Consider the following 15841-nt stretch of genomic DNA (forward strand, 5'->3'; position numbering starts at 1 on the left):
CACCCACCCCCCCGTCTTTGATCCGGGCTAATCCTCGGTGCTAATCTCTCCAATCATGAGTCAGAGCCAAGAGGGAAGACAGGAATAGTCGAGACTGTTACAGCACAAAACGCTGCCTTTTTAAACCAGCGGAGCCTTTTTCAAATGGGGAAGGTCTCACTGGTCTGAACACAGCCGAGCGCTCCCGAGAGGACACCCAGGGTCCCTGGAGGGAGGGGTCGGGGGTCGAGGGGGGCCAGCGACCATGTGCACCACCATGGCGGTTCTCACCACCATCGCCCTCATCCTGCGACAGAGATACTCGGGCAAAATCTGGCCGTAAGTAGAGGCTGTGGCCGTGTTCTTTGATTCAAAAGACTCAGGAGGCTTTGCGACTCTTCTCTGTATTTTCCTTACTTAAATAATTAGCAGGTCCAAAATTCATTTGAATGTCTGAATTGAAGAAACAAACATAGTTGCGACTTTGTCCTTCGTGGCCGTTCGCTTTTAGCAGCACGCAAAATTTTCAATTGGATTTAAATCAAATTGGCCTCCCATTCCCCTTGATTAGGAATGAAAACTTAGATGAAAACATGATGGTGAGTCAAGAACCCGGACGGCAAAGCTGATTAAACGGACCTGGCGATGGAAATGAAGAGATGGTTTCGTCCTCTAACCTCACAGTGGGAAACGGCGTGTTGTTTCTGGGGCCCCCGTCTGTCAATCTTCCTAAAAAAAACAAAAACAATGGCGATTAGCGAAGTCATAACAACGTGACGCAATCCGCTCTGAGTTGGCGTTTAATCTGCTCCGATGACGTACAATCCCCTCAATCAATACGCGAGTAGGATCCACATAATTTGAAGCCTGGGCTAAGCTGATACTGACAAACACCCATAAGACGCCAAATTGTACAGATGAAAAAAAAATAAAAATACTAATGTTTTACCTTGTTCCTAGCAGCGGTTGAACTCCGGATTCCTTAACGAGAAAGACGGTCTGTGAAAAACCATCGGAGCGGATGAGTTTTGTGGCAGCTAATTGCCCTAAAGTGCAATCGCCCCAAAACCGCAGAGTGAAAGCAAACAGCGGCTCATAGCCGAAGCCCCGTGGAAACGTCACCTTTGTCAATGGGCGAAGATGTTGAATGGGACGCTGTGACTCTCCTCTTGTTCAACCGTGACAGGCAGAAGGAGACCGTGGAGGAAGACGTGCCATACGTGAAGAGTAACGGAGCGGCAGAGGCGCAGAAACGACCGTGAGGCCACACAGTCAGGTCAGCATAAGCAGGCAGAGGAAGAAAGTTTGCCTTCCAAAGAGACATCACAGTCTCCGAATATTACGTATACAGTAGTACTGTATGTAGTAATGTTACCAGTACGTGAGATGACAGGCATTTTGTAAGGTTTGTTTTCCAAACATACTTTCATATTTCCATCTAATATTTGCGTGCGGTTCTAGCAGTGGCAGTGACAGAAGTGGACATTTCTGCGGCAGGCTGCAAACAGAGGGCTAAATATGTCATTTTCTCTGGCTTTCAGAATTTTTGTTTATTCAATTCTATTTTCTTTCTTTTTTTTCATGATTCATCTTCTGCTTCAGTGGCATCCAGCATATAATGATCCAAAAATGTGTACAAAATGAGACCATTTCGTGGACAAGTCCTGTGAAATGCCCAAAAAAATGTCTTACTCAGTGCAAAACAGTATTTGATTCCCACACATTAGGCTTAAAGTCAGTGAACTGCTGAATGCAATCAACTGATTTAAACCATTTTCGAAAGATCCTTTTAACTTTGACGTGAAGTGACGCTGACTGACCACTGATTACGGACAAACAACCTGAAACCTCTGTGGCCATCGCTGCCTGGCTCACGGGCCACTGTTTGTTGAGTTGTATCCATGAACCAAACACAGTAAATCAGCTAAATAATAGGCTGTTTTGGGTCACAGTTACACGCATACAAATCTCCACAGTTGACTGTGAAGGGCGAGCGGGGAGCCACGCTGGAGAATGTGTGTGCTTCTCTAGATAAGGGGGGGGGGGGAGATGGGGGGAAGTGGAGCAGTGGAGCATGTTACAGAGGCACAGATGCATAAAGAGCTAAGATGCCTGCCCCACATTTAGCTTTTAAGAATTCGCCCGCTACACTGCTAATACTAAATGATTCAGAGGCAGAACAACAATCTGTCATCTCCTCAGATGGGTCATTATAAATGCACCGCCTCCTTTGGTCGGCGTACTGTAATGCGGCTGTAAAGGATCTTGACAGGGACAGACTGCTGCGCTGTACCTTGCAGCGCTGCACAACAGGCGTTTTGTTGCTCGTCTTATCTCGCTCCTTTTATCTGAGGCAGGTGTGTTCAGCCAAGTCAGGGGAATTCATACTTTTATGAATCATGGTACTTTGCACACACCAGTTTGTGATTTTGAACCTATTTTTTTTTCGTTCCCTGTGCTTCCAGCTGCAGCAAAGACGACCCATCCCATCTGAGGTTTATCATTTATATTACTGTTATTTCAGTATATATACCACTGCATCAAAATCAGGGTACAACAACACAAAATAATCATCTGTCTTTTCCTCCTTTACCTGCTTGTGAAACTTACACCCTGTCGGTTCTCTTTTGTCGGTTCTCACAGATCAAATTCTCACTCATGTGTCAGCTCGCCACAAGACTCCTGCCAGGAGTGAAAAAAAGGACTAGAAAAACACAGAGGCTTGTTTTGATCGCGGCCCCTTTCCCCCTGTCCGACGGCTGCTCTCATTATTCAACAGGAAACAACAGCAGAGTGCAGAAAATGAAGTTGCATGCATTCCTTGCAAGAGGTTGAATGCATGCCAAGTAGATACAGTTAGGGTTGTAATTTATGGAATAATCTGTGCCACTGCATTAAGAAAAAAATAAATTACCAGGTCTTTTTTTGTTTGTTTGTTTCCATGTTTGCTCTGAAAATAAGAATTAAAATAACGTACTGTCTGTCATGCTGAATCCGTTCAAAACTCACCATCTGAGTAAAACAGCAATGATTTTGGATGTTGAATACCTCTGAATAAATGAATGGATGGGTATAGAGACTATATTTGCATGTATTTCTTATTAGAATTTGGACAAATTTTCACCACACTTTGGAAAGTGAAAGCTGTCCAATGAAAACGCCCTGATAAAATGTGATGTGAACGGGCCAGATGTTAGCTTTACTTTTCGCGTCTTGTGTGAAATATGTTCACTTTAACATAAAAACAAGTGTTTCTCTCTACCGAATCAATCTTGAAGTACAAGGTAATAAGACTTAGAAAGAGGCACGCTCTGGTGAATCCATATCATGCATCTAATAATGTCCTCAATCAATTAAACATACAATTCGATTATCAATCATTTAGGTCATTTTGTTCCGAAGGATTCTTGAGCGTTGGTGCCACCTGGTGGTTAACATGTTTAGGACCGCGAAAGGTCGTTGAATTTATCAGAGTCGAAAGAAATAGTCGCATTTTAATTTTGTGATACGCACGGGAGTAGAACAGCAAAAGCCAAACTCCTGCCTATTGCCTTTAAGAAAGCTACCCACAATGCACTTCGGACTGTAAACAGGAAATCCCTGGTCAATCTGGCGCCCGGTGTTGTGGTCTGCAGTTGTGCGTCTCAAAACTAATGGTACACTGCCGGAACCCTCCATATGTACCAATATTTCCCGTTGCCGTGTAGCGCAGTGACATCAACACATCTGAATGATATATATATATTTTTTTTAAAGTTTTAAACCGAAATACTGAGTTGGGAAGTTGTTAGCTGACACGGCTACTTAGCCTACTTAGCCTACTTAGCCTTGTCTCGGTGCACTACAATGGTGCGACTATCGTCCCTGCGACCGAAATTGCTGCGAAAGTTAAAATGCTGACAAACACTGGACGTCGCGACTGACTTCGACATGATTGCGTACGTCGCCACGAGCCGTCATCGCGCATTGTGCTGCCAACACGCCAGCTGACCTGCGGGGAGCACCGGAATGGTTACCCATGGAGACAGGAGACGCCTGACCAGTTTTACTACAGTGAACTGTAGCTATGCTAGCTAGCCCCGGAACTCCCACATCAGTCATTGTCGTAAAACTTCATGATGGTGAGTCAAACTTAGCCATCATTCCTGATTACATGATGCTGTTATCATAAAATAACGAGTAGGCATTTTGCATTCCTGTAGCCGTCACGTGTATGTCATGTAACTTGGTTTATTCTTCGTTGATGTGAAACATATTTTAATTATAATAATCAGTGTTAAAAGTGTTGAATTATAGTATATATATATATATTATATAAATTATTGAACTTTCATAGTAAACCATTCAACCAAGTTATGCTATTTTGCTGTTCTTCTCAGGCAACAAGGCTAAAGGGCAACTCATCCAAAAGTAAGTCCAATAAATCAGCTCACAGTTTTGCCTCACTGCTTCCAATAATTATGATAAAACATATGCACTGTTCTGGTTTGTCAGCATATGAGATTCCCCATTTGTCCTTGCACCAACAAAGTTTATCCTATCTGACAGGGGCTGATGCATTTTCTCTCTCTTAAAGCACTTCCAGAGATCACAAGCTAACTGCTCAACACATAGCGGGTTTTCTTTTTATTGTTGCTGAGCTATCACTGGCCAGTGGAACAACAACTGCCTTGTGAAATAAGACTACTGTCTCACATGGTGCAGGATGTAAAATTTATGACGGCTCAGCCAGCCAGCCAGCCAGCCAGCCTCTGCCCAATGAGTCAGTGTGTGGTTTTATGTGTATTGAAACAGTCGGAATAGTTGTACTAAACAGCTAAAGAACTCTTGTAGAAGCCTATTGTAAAGTTCATGTTGTTCATTGATTTTTTTTTTAAGGTCTGTTTGGCAACGATGATCTGCTTGACAGCTTATTCGATGATGAAAGTAAGTGAGCTATTTTATTCCAAACCTTTGGTGTTACAAAGCCGTTACAATTCGAGATGATGACTGAGAGTGTAAGTGTTTTAACTCCAAACTTTTCAAACCTCTAACATCAGAACAGCCAGCGAGAGGTAAAGCATCGCGCGTTGGCGGCCTCAATCGGTAAGACTGAGATTTTTTTTTTCAATAACGCCTTCCTACAGTCATGATTTCAAACTCTGAATTTTGCACCTTGTTCTCGCAGCACATCGGCCTCCGATAACATCTTCAGTCTGCTGGCAGACGAGGTGAAGAGGGATGGAGGAGAGTCTGAGGTATTTGGGCAAAGAGGCGGTGCTGAGTTTTAATGGGAAAATTGCAATGTCCTGAGAAATAATTTCCTTTCCACCCAAGGACTCTGATGTGTCTGCAGCAGATCCCAACGACATACTGAAGAACATGAAGGTGGGACACGAAGCAGTGGTAAACCCAGGACAAGGTCCTTCTCTGTGGCTCCTGTGGTCCGATTCTTTGTCCTCTGTCTGTTTCTACACAGGACATGGACGATATGGACGCCGACCTATTCGTCTCTAAGAAAAAGCTGAGTGCGCAAACCAAGCCGCTCGGTAATGAGGGTTCAAAGAAAGGTTCCCCCACTGTAAAAAGTGAGGTAAAACCAGAGGGAGCAGGTAATTGAGTTTATTTTTATGCACCAGATTTGTTTCCTCGTCATTAGCATCACATTAGCACCAGCTTTTGAAGTTTCGTCTTCCACCTTTCACTCAGATGAACCCGCCGCCGGAGGGAAGAAGTCGAACCCTCAACCTTTGTCTGCTGCAAAGAAGAAAACAAGCGTCTCTGGTGAGCTGGACCTCGCTGACCCCCTTGAACCTCACGGGTGCAGATTTTGTATAATTTAGCAGTTGTTTTTCCGGTTAACTTCTTTCGTCGCACAATAACAAAACAACTGGAGCGTGATGCGACACCGGTGTAATGTCCATACTGGTCTTCAAATCAAAGAGTTTCCTCACCGAGCGGCTGCAGATGTGCTTCATCACTGTCGGCGGATTGGTCAGAAATGTACACAAACTTATATTACTGCCGATTTTAGCACATCATTACAGCTGCTGTGTGTGTAAAGTAACTGACCTCTCCCATACCATAGCAAAATACAAAAATTAGTTTTGGGATTTGGGACTTTCGCAAAGCCAATTAAAGATATAACTGTAGCTTTTTTCACAATGTTTTTAAGGATTATTTATTTAAAAAAAAAAAAAAAAAAAAGATTAAGTACTTCGAGGTCTTGTGGACTGGGTTTTTTTTTTTTTAATTATCTCAATTTCCACTCTAGATCCTGACGACCCCCTGGCAGACCTGCTGGAAGACCTGCTTCCAGATGAACCCAAGGCACCGTCCAAATCCATCACTCAGCAACCCAGGCCCGACAAACCCTCCACCCCTCCCGCGGCCTCGCATGATTTCAACGCTAAAACGAGTAAGAGCCTGCAAAATCTGCGACCCGCTGCTGCTCTGAAAAACTGCCGAGCTGCGAGCAGCGCAAACACGCCACGTTTGACTGTGTGTGTGTTAGCAAAGGCGGCGAGGAGCCGAGCGGATCTGATGTTCGAGCATGACGACAAGGAGGACCTGATGGACACGCTGGGGTTCGACAGCGACCAGAGCAAACCGAAGAAAAAAGAGACGGCGCTCTGGTCCAGCAAGGAAAGGTAGCAGCTGCTGGTATTATAAACAGATTGTAAATAAGGATCCCTGGAGAGATGAAAATACTAAATCTTCGTATTATCTTCTTCCTTTGCTGTTCTTGGGCGTCACCCAGGGTTGAGCCCACACAGAGAGCTCGGACCAGACTGGATGAGATCCTGGAAAACCTGAACTCACCTCGCGCCCCCGATCAGCCCCTGGCAGGCAGGAGGGAGGAGCCTACTCGGCCTCAAGGGAAGCCGCAGCCAGAGAAAACATCCGGTGTGAAGGCCGAGGCCGCTTTCTACACAGCAGCGGTCCCGAGTTTGAAGAGACAAAAACACAAATCAATGCTTTTTTTTTTTGTTTGTTTGTTTGTCTCTGATTATCAGAAACCCTACCACAAGACGACCTCACCTTCGGCTCCTACCAGCCCACCCTGGCGTCTGCGCCTGAAGGCCGCCAGTCCCGCAGACAGTCAGTCAGGTGCGTTTGCGTGTGTCTGTCTAAGCTCCATGTCACTGTTGTACATGCCAGTCGTATAAAACTAAACACTGTTATTTTGTTTGCAGATTCTCCACGGAGGATCTCAGTTCATCGCCGGAGAAAAAACCCAAACCCGCCTCCTCCTCCTCCGCTTCCTCCCGGCACTGCAGCTCTGCCGACTGGCTCGGCCTCAAGGCGGACGACCACCTCGCCTTCCCCGGCGGCGATCACGGCAAAGCCAAGTCCCCATCGGAGACCCCCAAGTCGGCCTCCCCGCCTTTGGTGGAGAGGGGAGCCTCCGCATCGGCAGTAGCCGTGGACGCCTCGGCCCCGGCCGGTGACAGCAACACCGTCCACGCCAAACCAGAGGTCTCGAGGAGCCAGGAGAAGGAAGAGGAGGAAGACAACTGGTTTGCGGGAGTGCTCGGCCGGAAGAAAGCTCAGTCTGCGTCCGACTCTGAGAACAAATTGTTGAGGAGGGAGGAGCCATCGGGCCCGGGGGAGGAGGTGGACCTGGAGTCAAATGTTAGGTATCGTTGAAGAGTCATGAAATGAAGTTCTTGCGATGTTGAGACGAGGTTGTTTCGCTTCCCTGACTGATGCCTTCTTTCTTTTTTCCAAAGCAAACAAGTCATTTCACAAGCACACACAGCCGCAGGGGACACACTGACATCCGACAGGGAATCCCGGTGAGATATTTCTGATGCCCAGAGTTGTTTTTATTCATTCATTTATTTATTTATTTAAAAGGGGCTGTGCATATTAATGAGCATGTAAATGTAAATATGCCAGAATTAGCCAAAGGCTACTTTCCATCTGCAGTCCCTGGCAGGTCAGAAAAATACAATGGAAAAAAACTGACACTAACAAAGTAGCAAAGATCACTAAGATCTTCCATTTAAAATCAGTGCTGACAAATCTGGTTTCTTTTCAGCCACTTTTTTTTTTAGATTGACTTTAAGTATGCAAACTCTAAGCTTCAATATTGTTCTGTTTTTTCTTTTTTTCATTGTACTCCTTGCACAGACACCCGAGTGTCACGGCTCCCCCTGCCCCTGCCAGAGAGAGAAGAACCACACAAGGTAGTTTGTTGGTTTCAGACTGTTTATGCTGAACTCAGAATTTTTTTCAGGGACTTTACTGTTTTATTAGAAATTGCAACTTGTATTTTCAATTGTATTTCAAATCACACGGTGCCGTAACAACTGTACTATCTATTGATAGTACAGTTGATATTTAGAAAAATATTGCGTACATCAAATATCGCAATATTCGATAATATCGACGCAGTCCGCAAATATCGCAATATTCAATAATATCGCACAGCCCGAGTCTCCTGGAAGATGGACTAATTTCCCTGGACAACAAATATTGCGATATTTGATAATATCGAACGCATACGACAAATATTGTGATATTCGATAATTTCGAAGGCCCCCCGATCCTTGTGGAAGATGGACTCATTTCCCTGGAGCGCAGATGAGAGACACATCTTTCTGTAAATGCTGTCAAAGTGAATTCAACCGAAGACTGGGCTTTTTTAAAAGAAAAAGAAAACCTGCGTGAATGTAATTTCTACAAACAGCTGACTCCAGATTTTGACCTCTACTTGTACATGCTATCCCGTTGCCACTTAGCCCCGCCGCAGTCCTCCTTTGTAGCCCCCCGCAGTGATGAACATCTGGACGCATCACATCCCACAGATTTCCCTCCCAGAGTTCCCCATCCATTCCCAGTTTCTGCCCCGAGCTTTAGCCACGCCCACCCCTGGCCCCAGTTCCCACCTCATCATTCACCCTCAGGTCAGGCGTCCGCGGTGTCCCTGCAGCCTCTGGGTGGCGCTACACAGCGCTCGCTGCTCCCTGAATCTGCTGCTGCGCCTGCTTCAGCGTGGAGTAGGTCGACTCGGGAAAACGTCGCAGCATCTCCAGCTGTTCGGTCCATGATGTTGTGATGTGATTTTGAGAGACTAACGACGTCTGTTGTCTTTTCTAGCCGTTCCGCAGCAGTACCAAATGCAAAATGCACCTATTGCCGTCCCGCAACAGGTACGTGTGTCTCTTTTATCATAATTACGGTATTAATCATAATCACTTGTGGACTCTTTGTTTTAAATCCACGCTTTGCCTTGTGAAAGGTGGTGCCCTCTGCAGAGAGTCTGCAGCAGCTGATTCTGCAGCAGCAGGTCGGAAACATCTCAGCCTGCAACAACTGCACCTGTTAAAACCGACATCCTATTTGTCCACCACTTTAAATTGAAATGTTTTCTCATTGGCTCACGCCCGTCCAGATGATGCAGTCTCAGCTGCTGAGCCTGGGCGGCGTCGTGGACGCCGGGGGTCTGCAGAGAATCAACGAGAAGCAGCAGCAGCAGCAGCAGCAGCAGCAGCCGGAGGACAGTCGAGCGCTACAGGCTCGCATCATCCAGCTGGAGGGTCAGGTAGGGTTGGAACGCGACATCCGCGCTGGGTGTTTCCATTCTGCCCCCCTAAATCCCTCCTGACCCACCCACCATGTGTCTCTGCTGATCAGGTGAAGACCCTGCAGCTGGAGCGGGACCAGGGCCAGATGTTGCTGGAGAACATCCAGCAGCGGCACAAGCAGGACATGGAGCTGATAGAGAACACGCACAAGTACTTAAGAGCGCCTCGCGTACAGGCTCCAGGCAGCTTCTGTGCTTGTGCATCATTTTAAAGGTGGACACTTTTTCCGCGCACGTCCAGGGCTCGCGTGAAGATGCTGGAGGAATCGGCGTCCCAGCGGGAGGCGCAGGCGCGGAAGGAGTGCGACGACCTGGCGGAACGGCTGGCGGCGGCGACGCAGAAGGCCGAGGAGGAGCGATCGGAGCTGCAGGCCCAGTACCAGCGCAAGCTGGCCCAGGCCCAGCAGGACAGGGACCGCGAGGTGGAGAGACTCCGAGACTTGCAGAGGTAAAACTCCGCTCTGCGTGCAATACATTGGCTGCCATAGCAACAGAGATGGAATACTGCTACTGCTATGATACTAATTATTCTGCCTTCATCAACCAAAACTGCAAAAACAAATAAGAGGTGTGACAACAAAGTGAACAACAAATATGCCAACAGTTTTTTTTAAATCATGGCTTATTTACATAGCTAAGCGTGCAAACGTGATAAAAGTCCTCTGTCAAGATTTGTTCAAAATTTTGTGTCTTGTGTTTCGACCGGCAAGAAAATCAATTTTGGAGATGAAGAACGACCACGAGGAGCAGGTGCGGCGGCTGAAGAAGCTGAAGGACGAGGAGATCGACGCAGTGACGAGCGCAACCTCCCAGACCAGGTGACAGAGGGAGGCACTGAGGGGTATTCACACTTTGCGATAGCTTCCACACTGGTGGAAGAAAGTTTTTGGACACCTCACGCGTTTGTGACGCGCTGTGTAAGTGCTGAGAATCAATCTTAAGTCTCTAAATGCAGTTTATTTTACTGCAGCCACCAACATCTACTAACATTGCTGCATGTGCAGCTCATAACTGGATATTTTAGCGAGATGACCCTTTGCAACTCATCCAGGGTACAGGAACTTCTGGACTTTTGTTTATTTTGTCTTATTGGAATTAAACAACTTAATGATTTCCATTTTTTTTGTGCCTCTGATGCATCAAATCCTGTTGAAATGCAAAAAAAACGGTCTCTGGCAAATATTTAATGTCAATAATTTGGATTGAGTAAAAACTTTAAAGGTGTCCAACAATAAAAATGTTTCCACGACTGTATAATTCCACTCTTATGTACGTTCTTTACCGTTCTTTACCGTTCCCTTGCAGAGCAAGAGCAGCGCACCTTGATTATTCAAACTTGAGTGTGCAGCACTGAAACCTGGAACCAATCTTCTTCCCTGCGTTACTTCACTTTCACTCAGGTCTCTCACAACGGTCGTGGAGCAGATGGAGCAGTTCTCCTCGCGGCTCGGCGAGCTCTCTTCTCGGGTGGAGAGCACTCACGAGCACACGGCTCAGGGCCTGGAGCAGGGGGCGCGGCGCAGAGACGAGCAGCTCCGAAGTACCTTTCTCCTTCTCTCTGTCGCGCACACGCGTGCACTTTTGCTCAAATAGGTCAAGAGACAAGTTGCCCGGCGGGCGTCGTGTAAAGTCACACCGTTGCGTTTTGCAGCCATGCAGGAGCGCCTGGCCCAGCAGCAGAAGGCCACGGCGGAGGAGAGGACGTACCTCAAGGAAATCATCTCCAGGATGGACGCTCAGCTCGGCGAGCAGCAGCGGCAGCTCGAGAAGGTCACTGTCAAATCCAACCGCTCCCATTTAGCGACAAGGTCGACGAAATCTGCGGTCAAACGCCGGCCGCGTTTCCGTCACCCCCTCGAATTGCGCAAAACCTAAATATCGCGATAAAAAACTGGTAATGGAGACCCCTAAACTTCGAAAAACCTCTCAAATATTGCGAAAAGGTTTCATTACGGCTTATGCGCTTCAATGGAAACACCTGCAAATCGCAATTGCACTTTTTTAGAAATATTGCTTTTATTTTGCGAAAAACTGTCATGGAAACGCAGCTCCTGATTTGCTTCTTTTAGGAACGCTGGAAGACGACCGCCGAGCTGGCCAAGGCCGAATCCAGCCAGAGGGGCCTGGAGGAGGAGCGGCGCGCCCTCAGCTTGCAGATCAGCGTCGACAGGGAGGAGCTGGAGAGGGCAAAGGTGAAGCCGACGACCAATCGATTAATCGACCGATCGGCCGCACAGACCTGAACATGAGACATAAACTAGCTATCGACCACGTCACGTGTCCCCACTGTTTCCCTTAAGAACGCCCTGCTGGAGGAGCAGAAGTCGGTGATGCAGCACTGCGCGGACGAGCGCAGGAAGCTGGCGGCCGAGTGGGCCCACTTCCACACCGTGGAGAAGCAGAGGCGGGAGAGGGCCGAGCGAGAGGTCGACAGCCTCTTGGAGAAGAGAGAGGGCTCCATCGTCAGTCTGGCTCAGGTAGGTCAGCTTCAGAGTGGAGCCGGGTTTTTTTTTTTTTTTTCCCACTCTTCATCCTGTGCTCTGCCGGTCGAAGCCTCATGGGATTGATTAGATCTCCAGAAAGCAGAATATTTAGCCTTGTGTTTGCAGCAGCCCGTTTCAAAACAGCGTTGGTTTCCTGCTGTTGTTGCATCCTGCACAAGATGAGTGGAGCACAAACACAAGGAGACTGCGAAATGATAGCATAGGTCAGTTTCTTCAGAAATTGAGGAATCAGTGCCCCTGGTGACATCACTAAGGGAGCCAATTGACATGGCAATGACATACATAGACATACATGTGTATGTAAGGGTGTGTGTGTTAATGTCATTGCCATGCCAATTTGCTCCCTTTGTGATGTCACCAAGGGCACAGATGCCTCTATTCCTCAGAAATATTTACAGTACAAAGAAGAACTATGGTACCAAATTTATTCAAACATCACAAGATTAATACAAAGTGCCTTTGGCCTCTACAAGTATCTACAGTATATGAAAATACAGTATATATGAGTATCTATATGTGTAGAAAGTACTCCACATATTAAATGTTTATGCAAGTTTTTGCTAAAATAATTACAGATATATATATTATAAGATTCAAGATCAGATCGACTTTTCTCCGCGCTGAACAACAAGATTATTCGTGTCGTAGGAACAAGCCGACCTGAAGCTTCGCGCCGCCGAGCTGAAACAGAAGGAGGCGGCCGTGACGCAGGAGAGAGAGACCACAGAGAGACAAAGGGAAGAGCTGGAGCAGGAGAAGGCCAGGATGAGCAGCGTGGCCTTGAGGCTGAAGACGCGGACCCAGGAAGTGGAGGCCTTCAGCGAGGTGCGTAAACGGCGCTTTCATTCCTCGCCGAGAAGAGTCGGTGTCTCGGACATTTTACGGAATTTTCCTTTTTCGCCGTCTTTGCAGCTCGCGGCCGAGAAGCACGAGGCGGGCGTGCGGGCGCTGCAGGAGGCGAAGCTGCTGGAGGCCGAGCACAAGGCCCGGCTCGCCAACATCCACGGCCAGACGGAGCGGCTGCGGCTGCAGGAGCAGCGAATCCTGCAGGTCGGTGCTCGGCCACGTTTCAAGAGTCTCCGTCTCAACTCAGATCTTTTTTTTTGCTGTACAAAGTGAGGGAAGATCCTCAACAGGGAGCGTTTTTGTCCTACAGGAGCGGATGAGGTTCAATCACGTGCAGAAGGAAACCGAGAGGTCCAGGCCAGGGCCTCCAGTCACCTCTTCACCCGTTGCACCAGGTGATGTCAAGTTTGGTTTCTCAAATCTATTTTTCCTCTTGATATTGCTGATGTAAAATCAGGCAGCTGATGATGCTTTTATTTTTTTTGATCCGCAGATGCAGATTTACTGTTTTCGGTGCCGGAGCTGCAATCGACTCTTCCTGTTCCCTCCCCCAATTCACTCGTCAACTCTCAGTCCATGGCTCTTCAGGCCAGTCTGGCTCTGTGGAGGTACACCGCAGAGAAGGTAACCGCTCCGTGCCAAAAGAAGCCAACAGTTACCTTGTCACAGCTGTCTGTCGGCCAGTTTCTCCCTAAATCATTTTGACGAGAGCATAAACAGTGTTGAAGACAGCTGCCTCTGATTTGTGCAATGATGCAAACAGCAACGGTGCTGTGCAATGACACAAAAGTGAAACCAAGAAAACACAGCCGCCAACAAGCTAATACAACTTTAGCACGTTGATGCTCACCTATCCACCTTTCGCCTTCAGTTAATGCATTTTACAGGTTTTAATTCCACGTTTCTCCATTTCCAGGACCGTGAATACCTCCAAGAAGAGCAGATCTTCCTGGAGAATTTGAGGAAAAAACCTTATAAGTCAGCTTTCGACGCAGATTGACAACCATGAGTTTTGTTCAATCGGTAGCATTCTTTTTATACTTTAATATGTTGTTACAAGTAGATTTTTTTAAAATAGATATTTTTGATTGAGATGGACGGAAGAGGTCCAGTGTGTCAAATTTGGCTTAATGATTTTATACTGGTAAAAGCTGAACATAAGTGTTTTTGGTTTTCCTAACAGTAGGACGGTTCTCATGAGGGTCTTGCTCCTAGTTCGCAACACTTGTTTTGAAGTAAGCCCACCTGACAGTGACCTATATAAGAAAGGCTACATCAGGTAGGCTTCCTTGAAAATTTTTTACACACTGGACCTTTCAAAGACAGATCCTACTGCTGACCTCTAGTGGTCAGAGTCAATTATGGTAGCCATGACAAATCTTGACTCCAGTTCCAGCATTAAAGCATGAATTCAGTCTTAAGCAGCTTTGTTTTTATTTTGAAAATCACTGCCCAGTACACAACAAATCTGTTCATACATTAAAGTTTTTATTACAAAAGTTATATGAACATTAGTGATTTCTAGAAGTAACATCTCATCTTTAGTTTTAGCAGGATTCTGCATTGGTTTTTATTGCAGCGTCAGTCTTCTGGATCCCAAACTTGTGTTGCTTGCACTTCAACGTAGCTCAGCTGTGAAAGAACATAAAAATGAATTGAGAAATGGTGACAATCATTTCACTGTTAAGGCCACAATAAATAAAATGCATTGGCGTTCTCTCTGGACAAGCCTCAGATTACCATGACTCCACACTAGGGTTTCAGACAGGGATAACTTGTATCATCAGCGGCTTGACTTCAATCAAGTCCAAGTTTAGAGTAGTTACCTGATTTGGCCAGCTCAGCTCCCAGGTTTCGCCTTCTCATCAGGTTCGACGGGCCTTCTGGCCCGTAGTGAGAGATTTATGGGTGTCCAAGCGAGCGTTCGGACTCAGCATTGGTTGCAAAGAACAGGTGAGGGGAGCACTTCTCAGAACGGCTATTGCCCTCGTCAGTTATCGCATCTGACGGCACTTCCTATGCAGCAGTTTTCGTCACTGGTTGAGGATTTCACGGTGGAATGAAATCAGCAGTGAGACACCTGAACGCCATCAGAGGTCCACTGATGAAGCGCCTGCGGGGCAGCAGAGCCACAGACCTACAACACCAAGACAACAATGCAATTCATTAGTCACCGTTTGCAAGGCAGAATGTCACAGCGGGGTTTTAACCTGCCGCGAGTCAGGTACCATTGTTTTCCACACGTATTTCTTTTCAGACAGGGATAACAAGATTCATCATGTGTAGAGCAAGACCTCGGTAATGAAACAGAGTGATGCGACTCCTACCTTCCATCTCGATCATCTTGCAAGACTTTGGACGGCAGGAAGACGGGACACGTTCCGAGTCAACCAGGCCCATCTGCGAAAGATCACATGCTGACATGAGCCGTCGTCTCCACCAAGGCCGCATTTGCATTCACTCATTTCAGGTATGTACTGCTTATTACTTCATTTTACAATGACGTAACTCTTGTTAATATATGTGCAAGTTAATACTCAATATTCCCTTTGAACCAAACTTGTCTCCTTGCACGTGTCGGCCTCATTGGCTAGTAGCTAGCCAGCTAGCGAGTAGCATTCATGGTAAACCAGCAATTAACTTCTAGCAACTCAAAGTTAAGTTTGTCATATTTTTACCTGATCAAGGTGGTTCGTCTGTGATGTAGTTCACGGCCAAACAAAACCGCAGGAAAGTAGAGAACAGCAGCATGTTGTCGGTACGAATGGCGCAGCCACAGTCACTCAACGAGGTCCAAGAGCCGAGGACTTCAAATCTCGCGTGACGATGTTTATATACCACGCATGCGTCACTGTCTACGTCATCCTAACTGGGCGGGATGCCGCGTTAACTTTACCAAGTTGCCAGAAAGTGTTTGTTAAGAAAATAGTAAAACTCATGC

General features: G+C 46.8%; 1 protein-coding gene, 1 long non-coding RNA gene and 2 other non-coding genes across 4 annotated transcripts; 1 reads left to right on the forward strand and 3 right to left on the reverse strand.

The window, feature by feature from the left end:
- The first annotated feature begins 3573 nt into the window (after positions 1-3573).
- fbf1 (Fas binding factor 1) lies at positions 3574-14320 on the forward strand. Its single transcript, XM_076023856.1, has 30 exons — positions 3574-4100; positions 4359-4389; positions 4858-4905; positions 5019-5064; positions 5147-5216; positions 5296-5346; positions 5438-5570; positions 5668-5742; positions 6233-6376; positions 6473-6608; positions 6719-6864; positions 6975-7068; positions 7155-7598; positions 7692-7757; positions 8095-8150; positions 9064-9115; positions 9208-9253; positions 9359-9508; positions 9601-9701; positions 9792-9998; positions 10261-10368; positions 10951-11090; positions 11202-11320; positions 11620-11742; positions 11851-12027; positions 12703-12879; positions 12967-13104; positions 13211-13295; positions 13394-13524; positions 13817-14320. The coding sequence occupies exons 1-30, from the start codon at positions 4095-4097 to the stop codon at positions 13898-13900; spliced, it is 3384 nt and encodes a 1127-aa protein (XP_075879971.1). The 5' UTR covers positions 3574-4094; the 3' UTR covers positions 13901-14320.
- A 57-nt stretch (positions 14321-14377) lies between these two features.
- Positions 14378-15738, reverse strand: LOC142886731 (uncharacterized). Its single transcript, XR_012926445.1, has 4 exons — positions 15579-15738; positions 15228-15300; positions 14727-15037; positions 14378-14532 (listed from the first exon to the last, which is right to left on the reverse strand). It is a non-coding gene; the product is annotated as an uncharacterized LOC142886731 (long non-coding RNA).
- On the reverse strand, positions 14625-14695 carry LOC142887040 (small nucleolar RNA R38). The gene has a single exon (XR_012926488.1). It is a non-coding gene; the product is annotated as a small nucleolar RNA R38 (small nucleolar RNA).
- LOC142887041 (small nucleolar RNA SNORD49) lies at positions 14868-14941 on the reverse strand. The gene has a single exon (XR_012926489.1). It is a non-coding gene; the product is annotated as a small nucleolar RNA SNORD49 (small nucleolar RNA).
- Positions 15739-15841: the final 103 nt, after the last annotated feature.

The sequence above is a fragment of the Nelusetta ayraudi genome, unplaced genomic scaffold (genome assembly GCF_046127955.1).
Source record: "Nelusetta ayraudi isolate G7.1 ecotype Tasmania unplaced genomic scaffold, CSIRO-AGI_Nayr_v1 ptg000016l, whole genome shotgun sequence".
Classification (NCBI taxonomy): Eukaryota; Metazoa; Chordata; class Actinopteri; order Tetraodontiformes; family Monacanthidae; genus Nelusetta; species Nelusetta ayraudi.